General features: G+C 37.3%; 1 protein-coding gene across 6 annotated transcripts in view; it reads left to right on the top strand.

Moving 5' to 3' along the window:
• Ncoa7 (nuclear receptor coactivator 7) overlaps positions 1-15,062 on the top strand; it is a 146,054-nt gene extending 130,992 nt beyond the window's left edge. For 5 of the 6 annotated variants that reach the window (XM_047558040.1, XM_047558041.1, XM_047558039.1 and 2 more), the window contains exons 11-16: positions 1,692-1,839; positions 7,219-7,344; positions 8,861-9,013; positions 12,603-12,698; positions 13,085-13,158; positions 13,537-15,062. In XM_047558040.1, coding sequence (XP_047413996.1) covers positions 1,692-1,839; positions 7,219-7,344; positions 8,861-9,013; positions 12,603-12,698; positions 13,085-13,158; positions 13,537-13,672 — 733 coding nt within the window. In that variant the 3' untranslated portion in view covers positions 13,673-15,062. Of the gene's footprint in view, positions 1-1,691; positions 1,840-5,738; positions 5,926-7,218; positions 7,345-8,860; positions 9,014-12,602; positions 12,699-13,084; positions 13,159-13,536 lie in introns of those variants that run through there. The other variant, XM_047558044.1, reaches the window with a different exon arrangement.
• The last annotated feature ends 6,985 nt before the right edge of the window (positions 15,063-22,047 follow it).

Genomic DNA, 22,047 nt, shown 5'->3' with positions numbered 1-22,047 from the left:
CATCTAGTCTTGGGTAACAACTTTCCATGTTTTGGTGGAGAAATCTGAAAGGAAATATACCTTTAAAATATGTGAATATTAGTAATTCCATACCATGGATCAAAATACGTAATTGTTATAAAAACAGAAGCAACTGCTTAGAAACACTTTGGATAGTGGTTAATATTTACTTCACATAAAGCTTCCCACAAACTGAAAAGAAAAATATTGACACGCAAACCACAAAGAGTCAATTCACAAAAGATTGACTCCAACCAGGAAGAAAACATTAAGAAATGTTTAACCTCAAAAGAAATGCAAAGTGAGTTGCTCAAACTTAAATAAGTAAACTCCTTTAAATGAAAAGGACCAGCAAAGTTTTTATGAACTTAGATAAAAGCTGCAGCTCTCCTGTTCAGTAAAGGAGTCAGCCTTTCAAAATTGGTTTGGCAATATCAGTAGCAAGCTATAAAATCATGGCCCGAGGCCATCATTAATCCCTTTTCTGAGAACTAATCTTCAGGAAATGATTCAAAAGATGGTAAAGGTATAGCCTGCAGATATTCACTGTAACATATTTCATTCAATCAAATCAACCCACAAGCTAAATATCCTGACAACAGAAATGCAGGATAAATGTAGTTTATTGATTTCATGAAATGTAGCTGTTAAAGAGGAGTACAGCAACGAGGTAATTGTATATTATATATTACATATAACAGTTATGCCTTATCTCTGGTTAAAATGAGAATTGTGTACAAGCTGTGTTTACTTGTGGACAAGAGCAGATAGGAACATGGAAACCTTAAACCAGTTTGATCTCTTGGGATATTAGAATTGTGGGTGATACCTGTTTTTGCTTTAGTCCTGTTAGGAGTATTATAATACTTTGACATGATTATAGCTCTTTACAAATTAATCATAAGTTAACATCCCAAATAGCCTCAAATTTGAATTGTTTTGTAATCACAGAGACTTGAAGAATTCTATGTTACTATTGCCCTCTCCCCTACTGTGATGGACATAGGTGCAGAACTCAAGGTCAGAGTCCTACCTAGGGGGTACTCCAGGGCACTGGAACTGAAAACTCCCAGTCTCTGCTCAGAAATAGCCATCTGTCTGTTCATTAAGCCTGGAGAGATGCTTTAGATCTCTATATCCTAAACATGTGTCAAAGACCAGAGAAAGTAGAAGCAAAGTACATTCCTATGCCAATAAAATTAGGTCTCTTTCTAATTCTAAAATAATAACTAGTGTCATTCTAGTTATCAGAGATGTTTCATTAAAATTGTAATGGTAAATGAAAACCCATTGGATTACTGTTTATTGTTCCCAATTGAGGTTTTAGATCAACATTTTTTCTCAATGAATATAAGTGTCCAATAAAATGAAAACTCAACAAGGAAAAGATATTTGGTGTAAATATCTCAGTGTGTTTTTCAGTTTTATGTCTCATCTCTTGATCTTTCCCACAGATTGGAAGAGGGTTTTAATAGTTCTCTGTGCTTGTGGACTTTCGCTTTCATTTCTCGGCTCTTATTTTCTGAGTTTAGAATCCACTTGTAGAGATAATCTTGACAGCAGGAAATCTCCCAATTAGCAAAACAGAATTGCCTAGCAGGAAAATGATGGTTTTATGTACCCAAGTCCCTACTGGTGCCTACTAGAAAAGCGGACTTGGTGTTAACCTATATCACAAACATGTTTTTCAGGGTGGATCATTTGTACACATTCTTTGTTCAGTGGTCTCCTGATGTCTATGGGAAAGATGCCAAAGAGCAAGGCTTTGTGGTGGTGGAAAAGGAAGAACTGAATATGATTGACAACTTCTTCAGTGAGCCAACAACCAAGAGCTGGGAGGTGAGCACAAGGGCAGGGACTAGGTTGCCATTGTCCCTAAAATGTAGGATGCAGTCAAAATAATCTTGCATTGGGATTCCAATAACTGGCTAGTAAGAAGGCAGAGCTTCTGCACATCTGGAGAAGGAAGCAATGGTTAGACCTTTTCCAAACTCCCATCACCCTTGCCAATGCTTGTGGCAGTGAGAAGGAAAAGAGAACTGGAGAGAGGGGCCTGGATTAGTCCAGATACTTATCTCTTCTTTCTCTCCACATGGAAGATAAGAGTCCAAAAGTACTATGAGGAAAAGAATGCTGACCAGAATTCCTCCACCCCATGCAGATGCAAGTTCTACCCCCTGCTCCCCGACATTACCTGGAAACAATCCACTGTTACAGTCTTCTTCTACCTCTATGGGTAGGGAAGAAGAATCCTGCCTCCCCTAGAAGCTAACAGGTATTGATCCTCAGCATGTCCAAAGTAAAAGTCATCCTTCTCTAAAACTTGTTTCTCCTCTCGTATTTCCATTTTAGTTAGCAATGCCCGAGTCAGAAGTCTAAATATCATACTGCATTCATCTCCTTCATCCTCGTCCCTCCTCTCGTCACCTCTAGTTGGAATCTTGTTGATTCTTACCTTAAGTGGTGTGGGACCTCTTTTCCCCTCCAGCATCACTGCCTCGGCAGGTTCCCCTGACTCTAATCAGGATTTCTGCACCTTCACTTGAACTTGGAAGGGCACTGCAGTCCCAATCCGCCCACCAGGCCCTCTCCCCCTATACTCAAGATCTTAAAACAAGTTTTATTTTTTTCATTCTATAAATCAAGACCTGCCTGTTGGAGGAAGATTGGAAACTTCGGGAAAATATACTATGGAAAATTTTAAAATAATATCTAACAACACTGAGTACTTTTATATAATTCCTTTGACTTTTTCTTTTCTTTTTTTTTTTTCTGTACTTTGCTTGAGGTTGTTTTCTAGATGTAGTAGGGAATGAGTTGTGCTTTTTTTTTTTTGTCAGTGTTGTTTGTTTTTGCAAAATGAATTATGCTCTATGTACAATTAAGTGTCTGAATTTTTCTCACCTGATATTGTAAGAATTTTATTAGTAAAGATTTTTAAGAGCCTCAGTTTTAATGGTTACATAGTATTTTGGAACTCTATTATAGATTAACAATTCCCCACTTGAAAACTTATGTTGGTTCAAACTTTTCATAAGAATGTGATGATCTGCAATCCTTTTTATTTCCTTAGTTGCCTAGAATTAGAATGTATAAAAGTGTTAATTTTTAAAATATTTATCTTTTTAGTTATAGATGAACACAATAACTTTATTTTATTTTATTTTATTTTATGTATGGTGTTGAGGATTGAACCCAGGGTCTCACACATGCTAGGTAAGCACTCTACCACTGAGCTACAACCCCAGCCCAAGGTCCTAATTTTTTGACACTCCCCATTTTTAATATAATACTTGCTTAACTTGCCAAGAAAGTAAGAGATAATCTTCTCACTGTACTTTTGCTATTATTGTAAAACTTTTTGCTACTTTGGAAGGTGGGAAATGATATAATTTAATATTTATTTTCTTGATTACTAGGGACAGAATGAATATGCATTTATATTAGCCATTTGTGGTTTTTTCTTTGTGATGTCCTCTCATTTCCATTCCCCGTTTTCCTAAAGGAGTCTTAAAGTTCCATCACACTGTTTGAACTCTCAATAATTAAGAAATATAATCTGTATCTCTTGTACATGTGACAGATCTTCCCTAGTTTTCTATTTGTCTTTTAATTTTGTTGATGGTTTTTACATATATATTTTTTTCTTCTAGTGTTTGTATATATAGGTGGTCCTGTTGTCTCCAATTAAACTCTTCACTCAGTCTACAGTTAATTTTTTACATATATATATATATATATATATATATATATAATTAGTTTATATTATAATAAGGATAAACATTCATGCCATTTGATAACAAGTGTAATAACATCCTAAAGGGATTTTGCTTTCTACTGCAGTCCTTCAGACACTAGATGATACGGTTAATTTTTTCAATGTATGATAAATGATATTCTTAATAGCCATTTTTCCCAGCACTATTTAATGATTTTTCTTGTTTTCTTCATCATATTGAAAGGTCATATACATATATATATATATACACACACACATACATATATATATAAATGTGTGTATATATGCATATTTTTATATGCTGTGCTACCTATTTAACTTCTCGCTTAAATACATACGCATGGCTGGGGGCAGCAGTACATGCCTGTAATCCCAGCAGTTTTGGAGGCTGAGGCAGGAGGATGGCAAGTTCAAAACCAGCCTCAGCAACTTAGCAAGGCTCTAAGCAAATTAGCGAGACCCTGTTTCAAAATAAAAAGGTCTAGGGCTGTGGCTCAGTAGTTAAGCACCCCTGGGTTCAATCCCTGGTTCCCCAGAAATAAATAAATACACAAGCATGCTCATATACTGCCATGCTTAAAGCTTTCAGTGGTTCCCATTGCATAGAACTGATCATTAGAATAACACCTGGGGATTTTTTTTTAGGTGAATCCTAGACCTTTCCTAGATAGTTTTGAAGAATAGCTTAGTTTTAGAAACACTAACCTATAGGATCAGTTCCAGGCCCTTCATGGCATCAGGGTTGTTCATTTTTTCTGTTCTTGTGCTTTCACCAGACCTCATCCTCCTCCTTCACCTCTGCTTCCCTTGCTCTCTAGTCTCCAACCACAGTGAACCCAGAACCTGTCTCTGCATTCTTGCTATCCCCTCCACCTGGCCCATGTCCCCATACCCTACTGTCCACTCACAAACCCAAGCACTATCTCCTCTGTGGAATAAGGCATCTCATAACGCCCAGGGGACCCCCACTGCCTTTGAGGGTCTATAGCTTTTAGTGTACATATCATGTGGAATGACCTTTGCTTATTTTTACTTGCCTCTCAACTGTCTCCTCATTCATCAGACCCTGTGGACTGCATGGTGTCCCTATGTCTGGCAAAGTACCTATCATTCACCATCACACAGGAAACACTTAATAAATTTTAGCTGTTGTGCCAGGTACTGAAGAAAGTGCTGTCTTACTGACACCTAATCTGAATGATTCTGCCCCAGTTTGTGTTTAGACTCCTGCCTCAAGGGGCAGTTCTGGCTGACCTGGGACTGGGTATTGACCTGCCAGAGTTCATTGTAAACCTGCCTTGGGATGGCCTCGCAATGGCACCCTGATCCCCTTAGTAGTCCCCAAGACCAAAAGGCCACTGAGACCTGGCAGTGTCCAGTGATGATCTACATTTATTTCCAGCTCCCTGACATCTGATCTTCAGAGGAGGACTCATTATATTTTTTAGTCATTAAGACTAATTCTTAAATATAAAATGATAAATATTACTTTCCCAGTGGTTTTGTAAAACAGTATTTAAGATGACATCTTTCACAGCCTCACATAAACCAGATGTTCTCCCATTCTTTTAAATCCCTCATACCCAATGAACATGACTTGGGATTAAAATTGTGCTAATTGTAATAAACCAACCTCAATTGAAGGCTCCTTCTTGGCTTTCCTTTGAGATTAAAACCGGGAACAGATGTACCACTTAAAATGGGAGGTTGAACCTAAAAGAAGGGGCAGAAAGAAAACTCTTGAAAAGGCAGGGTGAGAAGAGCAAAGTTAGCCAGAGGACAATTCGGCAGAAAAGGACAAGATGAAAAAAAAAAAAAAAAAACCTCAAACAATAGGGTTTTATTGCAGTTAGGAAACCACCATTTCAAAGGTGAAAGTGTCGTTTTACAGTCTCACGCTCTGCCTGGCAGGAAGTGTGTTCGCTGTAAATCCTAATTTGGGCGTGTTCCTGTAGAAATGTTGAACCCCCTCCTAAGGGAAACAGAAACTCAATCAGGAAGCTAGATACTGAAAAACAGTTGTAGCTCAGCGTGCCCGCCAGTGTCTGGTGTGGAGGCAGAGAGAAAAAACCTGTTCCTCATTAGACAGGCTACACTTCTCAACGGTCACAATGAGAGACCCAAGATTGCCCTTGGACATTCAGATTTTCTATTGTGCCAGACCTGACCAGGAGCCTTTTGTGAAGGTAGGTTGGAGTGTGTCCTTGAGGGATAAGAAGGTGCTATGAATTCTTACTGATCTGCCACTCCAGTATGTTTTCAAATTTGTTTTAATGAGAGAGGATCATGCTAACATTTCAATGAGAGCTGGTTAATTTATTTGTTGTGGACATGGATGTAATGTCATTGCCTTTTCCGTTGTGAATCACAGATTCATATTTGATTTTTTTTTCATTCCACAGCCTTATTTTGTAGCTATGATAAGTGTAAGGTTCACCAAAAACATGCTGCTTCATTTAGCACGTTTAAAATGCTGGATTTGTGATTCTTTGGAAGTGTTTTCTCTACATAAATTCTCCTCCAGAAGATGGTAAAATTTATAAGCTAATTTCCCTACCAGAAATCTGGCCCAGATGGCTGTGGGTACTTTGTATATGTCATTGTGTGGTTTGGAAATTGAGTAATGCATTATCTAACAACTTTCACTAGATGACATTTAAATGCTTTTTCTCTATAATACAAAAGTCATTAATACTGGTATTCAGGCAATTGGATGAATTAGCAGTGTAATATAACTTAATTTCATTGTTTTATCCAGAATTTAAAAGGGATAAAAAATGGATTTTAAAGTGAGAAGGACTATAGTAGTTTATAAAGATAAATATAATTATACAATAAGTGTGTAAGTATGTACAATATAGTGTTTCTCAGTTTAGAAGGGAAAAATACTATGACTGTTTCTGAACTGTATGTAAGATTTGTAACCTGGTTGTAATTTTGAGCAAAGCAGCAAAGTAATTCTGTTACTGCTCCTGGTAGATGTTATCATTCATTATTTCTCTCCGACTTGGTTGCTATGTACACAACCTTGAGAGAAAACATCAAGAACCTTGATTAAAAACTGTCCTTATTGTTCCATATTCCCTATTTATAGAAGACTTACTCACTGAGTGATCTCTGATTATTTCCTTGACAATTTAAATTTAGATACAGGCTAAAGAAGAATAATTTAGACAATTTTCAAGGGTATAAATTGCTCATGGAGTTATAAACAGTTCTCACTCAAGGACTAAGCAATCAGCAGCAATAGCAAAACTGGAAAACGGGTGATTTTAATTCATACATATGAAGTTCTTCAGCTGTACTATCTTAAGTTGTGCGTTTGATCTGGAATTGAAAAATTAACCATTTCCCCAAATGCCTCTTTATCTCCTGCTACCAAAGCTCTACCTTTTCAGGCAGTTGGGCACCCAACATAGCTTTGTTATCAGTTGAGGAAAAGTCATCTTTGTCTTCGGTTGTCTGTTTCCTTGCCTCAGATCATCACTGTTGAGGAGGCCAAGCGAAGGAAGAGCACATGCAGCTACTACGAAGAGGAGGAGGAGGAGGGGCTGCCCATCCTGCAGCCCCAGAGCGCGCTGCTGGAAAACATGCACATAGAGCAGGTGGGTTCTCACTGGGGACTTGGGATGAGGGTCTGCCAGGCCTTCAAAGATACTCCCCATCTCTGACTGCATTTGCTCTTTTCACTTGGGGTGAGGGATGAGCCAGGGTAGAAGGGAGGAACATGGAAGGCTAACCAAGTCTAGCATGCTCTTCTCTGCTTCTGAAAAGCTACAAATAGCCTTTTCCACTGCCTTGCTGGGAATATAAGCAACTGATCAGACAAGAATATCTTTCTCTCATACCTAAAGGAAAAGTTACTTCTTATCTTAAAAAGAAATATAAGTGTCCTACCAAGGTCCTCAGGCCCTTTAAAAGGATCCAAATTTATGGTGATTATTTATAGGACTCAAAAAAATTAATATAGCATGTACACTTTCTTGCTTTATGAAAACACTTGACTCTGGAAAGGATTTTCCTTTTTCTGTCATTTTCTTTGTGATTTTGTTTTCTGAAAACCTGGTACTTGAATTTTTGAAATGTTATTATGTACTAATATCCAAACCTTGGTAGGAAATCACTTGTACTTCAGCTTAGAAACCTGAATTTCAGAGAACTTAAAGAATCATCATCAAGTCCAATTCCTCAGTTTACAAATGATCCAATGAAGGTCCAGGAAAGTCAAGAGACTTCCCCAAGCAGCTCTCTAGGTGGGGTTCATGCTGACACTGTCTGGAACTGATTTGAAGCACTCTGAAGACAGCATGCCATCACTTTCTTTGATGATATTTTTGAAGACATATACATCACTGGTATTGATGGCAGCTAAGTTTAAGCTAAATATTGATGTGGATGAAAGGTACAGGTACAAGATGGACAGATACCCTCTGACATCTAACATAAGGCATCTGTGGTTTTTTTTTTTTTTTTTTTTTTTTTGCTATCAGATCTGTGGGAAACTATAATTGCCATGAGCAGTTCTGAGTCTTCAAAAGTGTAGGAAGAACCACTGGAAAAATTTGAATCTGTTTGTTAAAAGTCAGATTGTGATGTAAAAAAAGAGTATCTGTCTAGTGCAAACCTCTTAACCTGGCTTGATCTGTCTTCAAAAGTACTGTCACATACCGCATGACAAAGTTTCAGTCAATGACAAATTGCAGTTGTGACACAGTACCCTGAGATTATATCAACTAGTGAATGGCAGGCATCTTAGTTTGTGTAAGTACACTTGATGATACTCACATAACCACAAAATCGCCTAACAACACATTTCTCAGAATATATACCTATTATTAAGCAACACACCTCAGTAGCATAGGAACCCACAGTCAGGCCCCGAAGGGAGAAGCATCCTCTGAGCAGTCTCCCTGCCAAGGTAAATGTTTTTAAGCAATGATTTTCCCTTCTCTTTCTTGGTTTATGGTAGCAAATATTTACCACCATAAACCAAGCAATGCATAAATAAATATAAAACTTTGAGTTTGAACCACAGGCATATATTTTATGCCTCAGGTCTGCAAGTCATATGCCGATTTGTGGTTGAATTTGTCTGTTTGCATCTTCTTCTTGTGCTGGCAGCTGGCCCGGCGCCTTCCAGCAAGGGTACAAGGGTATCCATGGAGGCTGGCCTACAGCACCATAGAGCATGGAACCAGCTTGAAAACTCTCTATCGGAAATCAGCATCACTAGACAGTCCAGTCTTATTGGTCATCAAAGATATGGATAATCAGGTGAGTCTTATTTCTCTCAGAGAGAACACTTTTTAATGTCAATTTTCAAACCTACCCAACAGGAAATAGACTACTATAATGAGTTCTTATCACCCACATTTCACAGTAAGCCTGATTTTGCCATGTGTGCTGCTTCTCTTTCTTTTATCTTTGTTTTTTCTTTGCTCAGGTGTTTTGAAATGTATCCCAATAATGATGTTATTTCACCCCTATGTATTTCAGCATCATTTCTAAAAAGAAAATAGAGCATATCTCCAAGTAATATCACATTCTAAGGAATTTTTTCCTATACTGATCATGGAGTAGGAAAGTACAGTGGTATTCAATAACCTAAAGCTGAAAAGTTGGGAAAAGTCAAGTCGATTTGGAGACAGTTGCAGATATAAGTTCCAGTGCCACACCAGAGCTTTTTCCAGGTGATTGAAGTAGCACCCACAAAACTTGCCTGCTGTGGCTGCGATGGAGAGCTTGTCAAAGCCTCACTGTGTCACGCCCAGGGGCCCAGCTGTTAAGAAGCATCAGGGAATGCTCTGTGCCATTCCTAACTGCACTGTTGCCAGTTACAACTGATCTTTCTAGGGGGCACTGGTTAAATCTAGGTATTACCCCCATCCACCCTTCAATGACCTCTTCCCTCAAATCAGCTTGGAACTATCCAGGCTTCCTTCATTTACCACCCAGTCTATTACATCTCAAAAGAAAGACATCAGTCAAGCCTGATCTTCATTTATTTCGGTTTAATCTGTGTGATTAATTAAGGTGCTGTACTACTTGTGACACAGCCTTCTTCCTGCCCCCATAACTCCCAGTGCAGATTATTGGAAACTCACTCCAGATATGCATGGCCAAAAAGATAGGGCTCTCAATTCCCCCAGCCATGGTGTATCCCTTCTAAGTATATGTTCCCAGCACTTCCTATTCCCTACCTGAGATCTGTATATCAGAGACTAACATCCAGGCAAGTGTGGCCTAAAGGCAGGGAGAGGGCTCTCTTCATCCGGTCCCTGCTCACAGGGTGGATACTCTACCATGGGCATGGCAGGCTGAGAAAATAGGGGTTTCTGTTACTATCGTTCAGGCTCACAGGGCAGAAGTTGCACAATAGGCAGGCAAGCCAAGACCAGAGACTAGTGCCTCTGCCCAGCATCCTGCTCATAAAGAAAGATTATTCCTCTGAGAAAAGCAGGCCACTGTCTAACCTGAGCTCCAGAGCAGTGACTTAAGAGATTTTTCCCAAGGGTTGGGGAGATAGCTCAGTTGGTACAGTGCTTGCCTGGCATGCACAAGGCCCTGGGTTCAATCCCCAGCACCGCAAAAAAAAAAAAAAAAAAAAAAAAAAAAAAAAAAAAGAGATTTTTCCCAGGGGAAGAGGCAGACTATAAAACAGAGCTCTGAAGCTCTCTCCAAGAAACTGATTTTATTTAGATAAGTATAGGGAAGTTCAAGTTCTGCTCCAGAAAACAAAATTTGGTGGTAAACAATTAAGAGGAGGCTGGTAGATCTGTGATGGCAACAACCTAAACTGGACAATCTGATTTACTAGAGAGAACCTGAAAAAAAGACAGTTAAGGAGAACCTTCTTGGAGTCAGGATAAACTCCATAGACTGGCCAAAGAAACTGTCCCTGAAAAGACACTTAAATGTAACTGAATTTGGACTGTGGATTAATTTATACCACAAGGCATTGTTGAAACACGAAAACAAGTGTCAGGCAAGTAACATGGTGCCTGATTTATGCTAACATAATTTTACTGAAGTATAGAAATGTCACTCCACTTGTTCTCTGTTACACCTCTCCGCTTTTTGTAGTACTGTTGTTATACACAGTTGATATATTAGATCTATATATATTATAAATCCAAAACTAAAATGCTGTGATTACTAATTTACATTTTATAGTTAAGAATAAAAAGAACAAATACATATATAGGTACTGTTATATTAACCTTCATTTTATCATTTTTGATTGTCTTCATTTATTCCTATAAATGAGTTTATTCTGTTATTGCTAAATGTATTTTTATATGATATAGGTCCAATAATACCATTATATACTTGTAGTTTGATGGAGTTTCTTCCCAAATAAATGAACAGAAAAAAAGGTAATAGATGTTTTCCTACATAGCCACAGTGCTATAGATCTAAAAAAAAAAAAAAAAAACATAATTCCCTAATGTTATCCAATGGATAATATCCAAGTCCTTAAAAGAATTTACATGTTTGCTTAAAGAATTATAGCTAAGAAAGAATACAATTATTTAGAATCCTGCAGAGGGCAGAGAGTAAGGATATCTTTTTCTGTTGACTTATCTGAAAGGAACCCATTTTCCACTTACGGCTATTGCCCATCTTGTCATTTTAGCGCCCTTCCTTTAAAAAGAGATACCTATTATTATTTTTTAGTACTTTACTGAAAGATCTCTGAAGAAAGGGAAACAAAATTTTAATGTTTTGTTTTTCTTTGTTCTTAGTTCCAAAGAAAAATTTGGTAGTAGGAAGTATGAAGAACATTGATTAGAAAGTTTCTAGACTTCCGTTCTACCTAATATTTAGTATTTCAAGTGTAATTGGTAGAGAGCATACTGTGGTCATGATCACATTAAAATCCTTTCAAAAAATTGTGAGACATTTTTCAGATAACCTCCATTTAAAGCAACATTTCTATAGTGGGATTTAGAGCAGAAGGTATATATGAATCGCCTAGGGACATTTTTGCTCACCCCTGCCAGCCCTCACCCCTGCAAGTACTGAAGGACTAGAAACTGAGGCTATGGTCATACATATGCTGAAAATGCTATTCCTCATATAACTTACCTGTCCTTCCAGTCTCTCAGTATGAAAAAGCAGAAGAATCATTGATTTAAATACATCTAGTCCACCTTGAAAGTGCATTAATATTATAAAGTTAATTTTTCATTAAAAGTCATTTCAAATTAAGATATATTGATCAGGGCTGGGGATATAGCTCAGTTGGTAGAGTGCTTGCCTCGCATGCATAAGGCCCTGGGTTCAATCCCCAGCACCAAAAAAAAAAAAAAAAAGATATATTGATCATCACATTTAGGTTGTAGTTTTATTAAGCATTCAATAAGCATATTAATTACTTGTTCCTACAAATCAAGGGGAAGGAAGTTTATTTTTGCTGGGGAATGTCTGGTCATAATTCCACTGATAAAACACATGAGAGATGTAACTGTGTTCTCCCAAGCAGGCATTGCTATGTGCAAGACACATCATCTTCTCATTTAATGTTCCCAATATGTTATAAAGGAAATTTGTCTCCATAGTAGAATTGGCAGTCTTTTAAAATTGGAGCAAATTGTTGGCCTTGGACAAACAAGTTCTCTGACTTCTCTGATGGATCTTCCACATACCAGGAAGCCTGGCCACTTGGGTTCCAATCAGAGCTGGAAACATTTGGTTGATTCTTTTGTCTAGGTGTCTTTTTTACTCCAGAGTTCCAATTTAGTAAAATCTTTGCTGGAAGAGGTATAATGACATCTCAGAACAAGAATATGTCAAAAATATTCCAGAAAGCCTTTCTGTGGGAGGCTTAGGTTTGAAATACACATTTGTTTTCTTTTGACAGATTTTTGGAGCATATGCAACTCATCCCTTCAAGTTTAGTGACCACTATTATGGCACAGGCGAAACTTTTCTCTACACATTTAGCCCTAATTTCAAGGTACCTAACAGGGGAAAATGTTTGATTCCTTGAAGTGACAATGGGGGTGGCAACAACTGTCCTATGACCTTATCTGGACTTACTTCCACCTTATCTGGGTCAGCACTTCATGACTGTAGCACACAAACTGCTTAGGTCCCTGGCCTTGGGAGTCTGGGAACGAGGGAGGGGATGCAGGTCAGACCAGCATGTAACTGAAAGGTCCGTCCTAGATTATAACCCCTTGGAGATCTCCTTCTGTATGGCCAGGTCTGGGAGTCAGGAACCTTCTCTGTCAAGGGGAGGTGGATGACTCCCTTCCATATAATAGTACTATTTAAGATTCTGTCTTTGCTGTTTCTCCCCATTAAATTGTCTGTTCTCTGTTTTGTCTCTCTACCCCCAAGGTCTTTAAATGGAGTGGAGAAAACTCATATTTTATCAATGGAGACATAAGTTCTTTAGAACTTGGTGGTGGAGGGTAAGATTTTTTTTGTCATTGTATTACCACTTGACCTGTGAGGGTCTGTTTTGACCCAGGTAACTAAAACCTCAGTGTCAGCTCATTTTGGTTATTTCATGAGTTTTAATTAATTAGGATAGTGGACTAACACATGGCAATAAGAATCAAAGATAAAAATCATTTTTTCATGTACCTAATTGAGAAATGACTACCACTTGTCTTTTCAGAAAGACAGGTCATTTAAATGAAATGAAGGAATGAGGACCTTATTTTGCAAGCAGTTTAGAGTTTTATCTGTCTGTGGCATAAAGGAAAGAAGAAGGGACAAGGGAGAACAGAAAATATGCCGTGTAAGATCTAAGTGTATTCCCCGTTTTTCCTTTAACTTGTTTTCAGGGGAAGATTTGGTTTATGGCTAGATGCTGATTTATACCATGGACGAAGCAATTCATGCAGCACCTTCAATAATGACATTCTTTCCAAAAAGGAAGACTTCATTGTGCAGGACCTAGAGGTATGGACATTTGAGTGAAATTTGGACTGCCTTAAAATATGACATTAAAAAGACTGGGTTGGATCAGCCCTCCTAAAGCTGGCTGGAAAACAAAGCCCAGCCCAGGCTGCCTCCCCCCACAATGCTTTCTTTCTGCCATCATCTCAAAGCATGGTCACGTTGCAAAAAGATCCCAAAGGTACATGTGGAGGGCAGACACTGAAGAAAGAAATTTGAAGTCCAGATTGTTGAAAGACTTTGTTCTTCCACTTCTTTCAAATCCATACAGTGAGGAATTGGAGTGTTTATAGATATATGAGTTGAATGCAATTTTTATTTTTGGTAACTGTGAAAAAGATACTGTGGAAATATATACATGCCTTGTGTATTTATCAGCATAAATTTTCATTACAAAATGTACAGCTATTGTTTGCCATGGAAAAGGTTAGTCTTGTTTAGAAAAATTGAAAGGACACAGCACTTAAAGGGAATATATGATTTTTTAAACCAGTTTTATTTATTATTTCTAGCGTATTGTCTAAAATATGTTGGCAGGTTTTTTTTTCTTTTAATATGTCAAATCTTGAAATAAAGAAATATATACTTTTGTGCTATGTTTTGGGAACAAGTTTGTTTGATTTATATAGTTTTATATTGATTTTTTTTTTTTTTTGCCCTGATTGTTTAGGGTGATAGGTCTTAAGCAGTATATATATATTTCTGAATTTTTAAAAGTTCATTACCAGTGTTCATTGATTTGATTATTTATAGGCCAGCTTTTTATTTGATGATTATAAAGGTACATTTTTAATTACTTACCCAAACCTATTTGTGTAAAGCAGAATATACCATCTCTTGACATTTATAGAAATGGAGACCTTTATGAACCCAGACTTAAAACAAACACTGCTTCTGGGAAAAAAAAAATAGGTTTCTTGTAATATCACATGTTAATAACAAAAACTTTATTTTCATAGTGTTCTTTTGCACAATTTCTTCCCAAACGTTTACATTAATGATTAGACCTCTGTTTTAAAAGGAAGTGTTTTAATTTCTGCTTTTGAAAAATCAAATGAAAAATGTCAGATTGGACCAATTATCTTGGTTTCTAGACTCTTATTTGAGAAAAAAATATATTCATACCAAAACTGGAATAAAAAGGAAAACCTATTTTTAATGTGAACTCATTTTCACATCATAAAACATCTTTTATTAAAAATAATAAAGCCTTATAAAAACTTAGCCAATATTATTAATTGCCAGACTTTAATGAAAACCAAAGATTACTAATTGAAAAAAATTAAATAATAGCCAAAGCTGAGAAGAGGTCTGTCACAAATTATTTTCCCAATGATCTTTGAAAGGAAAAATTTATAACAAGCAGTATTTATAGATCTGCATTTAAAAATAAAGCAGTTCTTAGAATATTTCTCTTATTTCAGTCTCCTATTTTAAGCTATTTATAAATAAGAGAACAAACAAATTGTCCGGTGGCCTCCTATCAGATCGACAATTGTGCTATGTTCCCATTCCATGCAAGTTTAAATGAATACTATAAAACTTCAAATTCATAGCCCAGGCATAATTTTTATCCAGGTTCTTGTACTGAGAACTCTTGATTAACATATTGGCAGTTTGATCTTAATCTGCTTATTAAAAACTGAGTTGGTGTGAGATATCAGGAATGTCTCATGATGATCGTGTTTACCATGTATGCCATTTGCAACCATATGCTATTAATAAAAAAAAATGCTCATTTTGCATATAGCTCACTCTTACCTAGTTTAGTCCATGATACTATACTTGTGAGAGCATATCCAAATGCTGTGTTCTCTATTTAAAACAGTATTGTCCAATCAGAAATGTGTGGCCCTTCATTTATTGATATTGACTATATGTAATGCAGTGCTCTTCCAATATTTTCAATAAAGGAATTTATGCATTCAGTGTGATTTTCTTTCCTGAAGTTTCATTCATCAAGTATTTACTGGATAAAGGCATACCTTCAAAATTTTGCACATACACTTCCAGACCATGGTAGTAAAGCAAGTTTGATTTCCTAGTGTATGTAAGATTTATGTTTGCAGTTTTGTGTAGACTTTTAAGTGTGCAGTAGCAGTATGTTTAAAACAATGTAGTTATTTAATTAAAAATCCTTTATTGCTAAAACCACCAATGATTATCTGAGCTGTTGGAAAAATGGCACTGACAGACTTACTTGATGGAGGGTTGCTGCAAACCTTCAATTTGTAAAAAGTGCAGTATCTGCAAAGTGTGACACATTGTAGCACAACATGATGAAGCAGGACTATGCTAAGTTTTTCACATTGTGAGAGGTCATGAAATATCTAAGACTAAATAAGGTTCAGTGCTTATGTTTTCAGTGCTGCCCTGAAAACTCCCTCTTAATTTCCTGTAGCCACCCTCCTCGTTCCCCAGCAGTATATGGAAACTGCTCTTATTATAGTTACTAAAGACAACTCTGGGCTTCCTCTACAAAATTTCTTGTCTGTTATTAATCCTTCCAGCTATTTTGTGAATAATGACCTTCTTTTTACATCTGTCTCAGCCTACTTCCTAATTTCTAGGAGAATCACCATACCCTCTGATAAATTTTCTGCCATCTACCCCCTAAAGATGAAGACCCCATGCAATCTTGTTCTTAAATCTATATCAAAGAACTGGGGTGGGTGGAGGTTACCAAAGGTTTCTTTAGAATTTATTGGAAATGATTTAGGTGCATCCCAATGCTACACACCACCAGGGACACCTAAACTTGTACAACTACGGCCCTTGATTTGAGTTCCCTTTCCTTGGTTCCTTTTAAAGTTTTAGAGACGAATGAAGAAAGACTAATAAAAGAACTACTCTCCTTGTGAGGAAGGCATTAGAAGCTCTTAAAACAGAAGAGTACTAACATAGATGTTCTTACGATGGCCAATCTATTTTTTACTGACTTAATCAGACAGAAAGGTAAAGAAGTCAGAAGTCAAGGAAAGTTCCAGAAACTTTAAAGTAAGGGCAACCACACTCGCCTCTCTGAAAGTGTGAGAAGTGTCTCTGACCACTTCTGTCTACACAATCAGGACAAGTTCTGCCTCATTCAGGGGACACCTTAACCTCAGCGCCTCACATCTCTGCTCTCATCTCCTTGACTACACACTTTATCCAAAGTAACCCACTAACAGAAGGTGTGTTTGCTAAGAAAATTAGGGTTTACAAGTCACTCCAAACTCATTCTCTTATCTTCTATTTCAAACTCCCTGGTCTGGTCCATCAATACATCAAAATGGGGTTTCTTGATAGAATGCCTTTAGGACTTTGGCTTCTCTTTTAGATAAGTACTACCCAATAGAACATTCTCCAATAAAAGAAATATAACACAAATTTCACTGTCCTTTATTATAATCACTAGCTTCCATACTTATGTTGAAAACTTGAAATGTGCCTTGTGTGGCTGAAGGACTGAGTTTTCTATTTTTTTTTATTCTACTATATTTAAATTTAAATAGCTGCCTGTGACTAGGAGTAATATGTGAACAACACAGCCCAATTTTTTTTTTTGACAGTACTGTTGATCAAACTCAAGGCTTAATGCATGTTAGGCAAGTACTCTACTACTGAGCCACATCCTCAGCACAGCTGTAGATCAAGATGTTAATGCCAGTTCTTATTTCATCAGACAAGTCCCTCATCAAAAGAGAACTTTAGTTCCAAACACTTTGATTTAGTTCCTTTATGGATCTTCATGTGACTTGGTCCCACCTATGGTATTAATGTGTCTCTCACTGTTTAAGGGCTCCATTTATAAAGAAATCAGGGAGCTGAGTACCTGGGAGTCTTTCTATACTGCAAGATTGAGTCTCCATAGGGCTATGGGTCCCCATCTCTAACCAAAGATAGTGAAAAATCTTCCAGTGCCCAGGCCTTATCTCATGTAAAGTCTTCCTGGTGTGGCCCATCACACATTCTGTTCCTACATGGGATATTCCACTGCTCAAGGCAATGCATGATGGAGCACAAGAAAGAAAGACAGTGCTTCCATAGTATTGTGCAGTTGATCTCCAATCCGGAATGATGGAACCACTGAGAATGCCTCTCACAGGGCCATTCAGTGACCAATCATTCTTACCAACTGTGCCAGCAGGGATGCCCACTGGCCACATGTACACTTAGAGAACCTATCCATACATGCAGAAAGGTTTTGATATCGACCTATTAGAATGAAGGGCAATGAAGAACCATAGAAGAGAGACCATTAGATAACCTCAGTCATGTCTTATTTACCCATTAACCAGGGCCCATATTTGATTAAGCCCTTCACTTATAGGGTTACAAATGGCAACCCTGCTCTAGTTTGACCTAACCCTGAGGAAAACAAGAAACACCTTTGGGATACATATTCACTGTCAAAAAACTTTGATGATAAATTAGCTTTCCTTTATCCTAACAAATACCTGAGATAACCAACTTAGAAGAAGTTTATTTTGGCTCAAAGTTTTGGAGGTTTCTTTTTTTTTTTTTTTCTTTCTCTGTGGTGCTGGGGACCGAACCCAGGGCCTTGTGCTTGCAGAGCAAGCACTCTACCAACTGAGCTATCTCCCCAGCCCAGTTTTGGAGGTTTCTGTTCACAATTAAGTGACCCTATTGCTTGTAGGACTATAGTGAGGCAGTATACCATAGCAGGCAACATGTAGCACATCCTTTTCACCTCAAGGTCAAGAACAAAAGAGAAAGAGGAAGAGTCCATAGTTTCACCCAGGGCCCACCTCTAATGATCTAAAACTTTCTACTAGACCCCAGCCCTTAACATTCCTACCACCTCTCGCATCAAACTGAGATCTAAGCCTTTAATATACAGGCCTTTGCGGGGGTCATTCTAGATCCAAACTACAGATGAAAAGGCAGGTCTTCTTGTGCCTTTGCAGCAAACAATAGCAACAACAACAACAAAATCACCTTGAAAATTTTTTTCTTTCTCTCTTTTTTTTTTTTTTTTTTTTCCTTTTTGTACTAAGGATTGATCCCAGGGGTGCTTAACCAGTAAGACACATCCCCAGTCTCCCTTTTTAATTTTATTTTGAGAGACAGTCTCACTAAGTTGCTTAGTACCTCACTAAATTGCTGAGACTGGCTTTGAACTTGAGATCCTCCTGCCTCAGCCTCCTGAGTTGCTGGGATTACAGGTGTGAACTACCGTGCCTGGTTCATTTTATAGACCTTGGAATTCACCCAATCAGTTCAGCCTTCAATCTCTGTAGTAGTCCTTGGCTTAACCTAATTCTCCAGTGTCTGATGAATCTCAGTGTCTGATGAGGTCAGCCCTTTCATCTTTGAAAATTACAATTAAAAATTACAATTAAAAATTACAATATTTCAGTCAGGCACAGTGGCGCACACCTATAGTCCCATTATTATTCCGAATCTAACAAGGCCCAGGATTGTTCCTGATAGCATCTTGTTTCTCTATTCAATTCTATAAAGGATCAGAAAAGTAGATAGGTTTGACCTGGAAGTATGCCAGGGAATTAGGGATATATGACATGGGTCTCCTTTAGCAGATCCTATAGTTAGATCACTCAGGTAGAGCTAAAAATTTCTAAAAACTTCAAGAGGCAGCAAAGCATAGTGGTTAAGGTATGAATTCTCTAGAGCCAGATGTCCTGGGTTTGAATATCAACTCTAGATCTTACTAGCTATGCTCTAGAACTTACTAGTCAGTAGCTAGCTTACTAGCTTGATTACCTTACCTCCATATACTTCATTTGCCTTATCTGTAATATGATGATAATAATAATAATAACCTCTCCATGATTGTATGATGATTAAAGCACTTAAAAATAGTACAATGTATCCACTACTAGGTTTTAAATTTTAAATCACTCAATTCCTCCTCCTACTGGAGGAATCACCTAATGATATGAGAATTGCAAAGGAGACTTCATCTTCTAAGATAGCAACTTATTTAATGTTGAAAACTATTTTCAGACATATTGCAATTGCTCTCATTTGCTCTTTAGATATTTTAAGACTTTGTCTCATCTTCTTTCTTATAAAAGTAATACATGTCCATGGTAATGTTTTCAAATAACATAGAAGAGATATTCAGTAAAAGGGAAATATTTCCTCCCTATGTTCTCCGAGGTAATAATCACAGAAGTTCTTTATGTTCCCTTCTAGAGAATTTTTGTGCATAAATAAGCTGATATATATGTTCTTCATAAAAATAGAAGCATACTACACACACTGTTCTTCAGTTTGCTTTTTTAATTTAATAAAATACTGTGAATTTTTTTATCAGAATATGTAGACATCGTTCTTTGCATGATTCTATCATGGTTTAAATGTCCATTAGTGGGCTTTTTTGTTGTTATTGGCTATTATAATATTTCTTAGTGAACATTCTTGTATCTAGAACTTTGTGCATTAACATACTATATATGTGTAGGATAATTTTCATCACTGAGTCAAAGAATGTCTGCACTTCTTATTTTAAAGGATACTGTCGTTGTTCCTCCTCAAAAGTTGTACTGGTTTTCACCAGCGGTGTATGAGCATGTGTGACCAGTTAATTCATACCCTCAAAATACTGATTATGTCAATCTCTTTATTCTTTGCTCAAATGTATCTTATTTTAATTTTCATTCTTTAGTCATGAATTTAGTTGAACCTCTTCCCATATGTATTGCATATCAATATGCCGTTTTTTCTGAATTGACTGTCCTTTATCCAGTTTTCTATTGAGCTGTTCATCATCTTACTGATTCATAACTGCTCTTCTTATATTCACCGTTAACTCTTTGTCATTTATATTTCAAAGATTTTTCTCAATTTATACTTTTAAAATACCTGCTTTCTTCACACATATGGAGGTTTTTAAAAAAATATCATGACCATTTCTTCATAGTCGGACTTATCAACCACTTCCTTTATAACTTCTGGGTCATAATTGTTTAGATCAAGTTAAATTTATTGAGCATTATTTTTATCATTCACTTAAACACTCCCAAATTAATGTATTAGCAGCATCTTCAACTTTATCTAAATAGTGTATTTGCTTGCTTATATTACTCTGAATTACATACCACTCATACTTCAGAATATTTAGAAATAGCCTCCTCAAAAGAAGTTTCACTTTGCATGTGACTCTAGTCATACATTTAAGATATATCAACATAATCAAGAAAGGTCTTAGGGCAAGAACTGAATATTGACCCTAAGTAACATCCTCCCATGAACAAGCTAGAGCTAGGCAAGGCTGATGGGCCTGGTCTTGGGACCCCATTGCAATGCCTTGCTGAGGAACAAAGATGAAGAGGAGCAGGAGAAGGACAGGCAACATTTATTTAGCATTAACTATGCCTCTTCCCTTTTTGATGCATTATCCTATTAGAGCTGCAGAAGGAAAATGGGAAAATTTTGATCTCTGTTTCATAGAAGAAACTGATTCTTCAGGAGTTAGGAAACTTGCCTGAAAACACAGATACTAGTTATGACTCACCCCAGAGCTGCCCGCTTAACCACAATTGTGTGCTAGCATTATCCAGTCTTTACAATATCTCCTCCACCTGGTGCCCACACTCTGCTTCACTGCTACCTCAGGCATCACAATCTGCAGTCCTCCACTCTAGAAAGCAGGCTCCAGAGTGGCCAGGAGCTCCCCTGTGATTATCCATGTCTTACTCATCATCCTATCCCCAAGGTCTGACTGGTCGTATGGTCCCCAGGAGGCATTTGATAAATGCTTATCATGTTGAACTGAACTGATGTGCATCACTGAAGGAAACAAGTCCCAGAGAAATTAAAGGATCTGTCCAATGTTCCACAGCTAAGGGGGAGAGCTGGGGCAAAACACAGGTCTGCTCTCCCCAGTTCTCTTCTGCTGGTCCCGACACAATGCTAAAACAGGTTTATAAGCATCAGTCTTGATTTGGACTGATTCAAGAAGGAATTATCTTCTTTCTAGTTTCTGGAATTCTTCTCTTTGAGTTTTAGGGGATGTAGGTAAAGAAGTCTGGGAAAGGCATTTCTGGGGAATAACTGCCCATGGAGAAGAATTCCTTCATTTTCAGGTTTCTTAGTTTTTAGCATTCTGGAAAATGTAGACTGAGAAATGATTCTAGGGCCTCAGGGTTTTAGGGCATTGGCAATGAATCGCATTCTAAGTTTCTAAAAGTGATACTTGGAAAATGGTTTAGAAGACTGCTAGAACAAAGATCAAACTAACAACTGCTTTTGCACTTTGGTGATGGGATTCAGAGAGAAGAGTGCAAAATATGTGATTAAGTGGATTCTCTAGGCATAACACATTGTGGTGATGTAGGACAGAAGATTTATTAGGAAAAAAATCAAGAAGTATATTTTATAGAGAATTTTTTTTTCATGAAACAGGTAATGTAGGCAAGATAGTGTAG

Source organism: Sciurus carolinensis, chromosome 7 (genome assembly GCF_902686445.1).
Source record: "Sciurus carolinensis chromosome 7, mSciCar1.2, whole genome shotgun sequence".
In the NCBI taxonomy this organism is placed as follows: Eukaryota; Metazoa; Chordata; class Mammalia; order Rodentia; family Sciuridae; genus Sciurus; species Sciurus carolinensis.
Note: the sequence above shows the minus strand (reverse complement) of the source record. Positions and strands in the feature narration are given on the sequence as shown.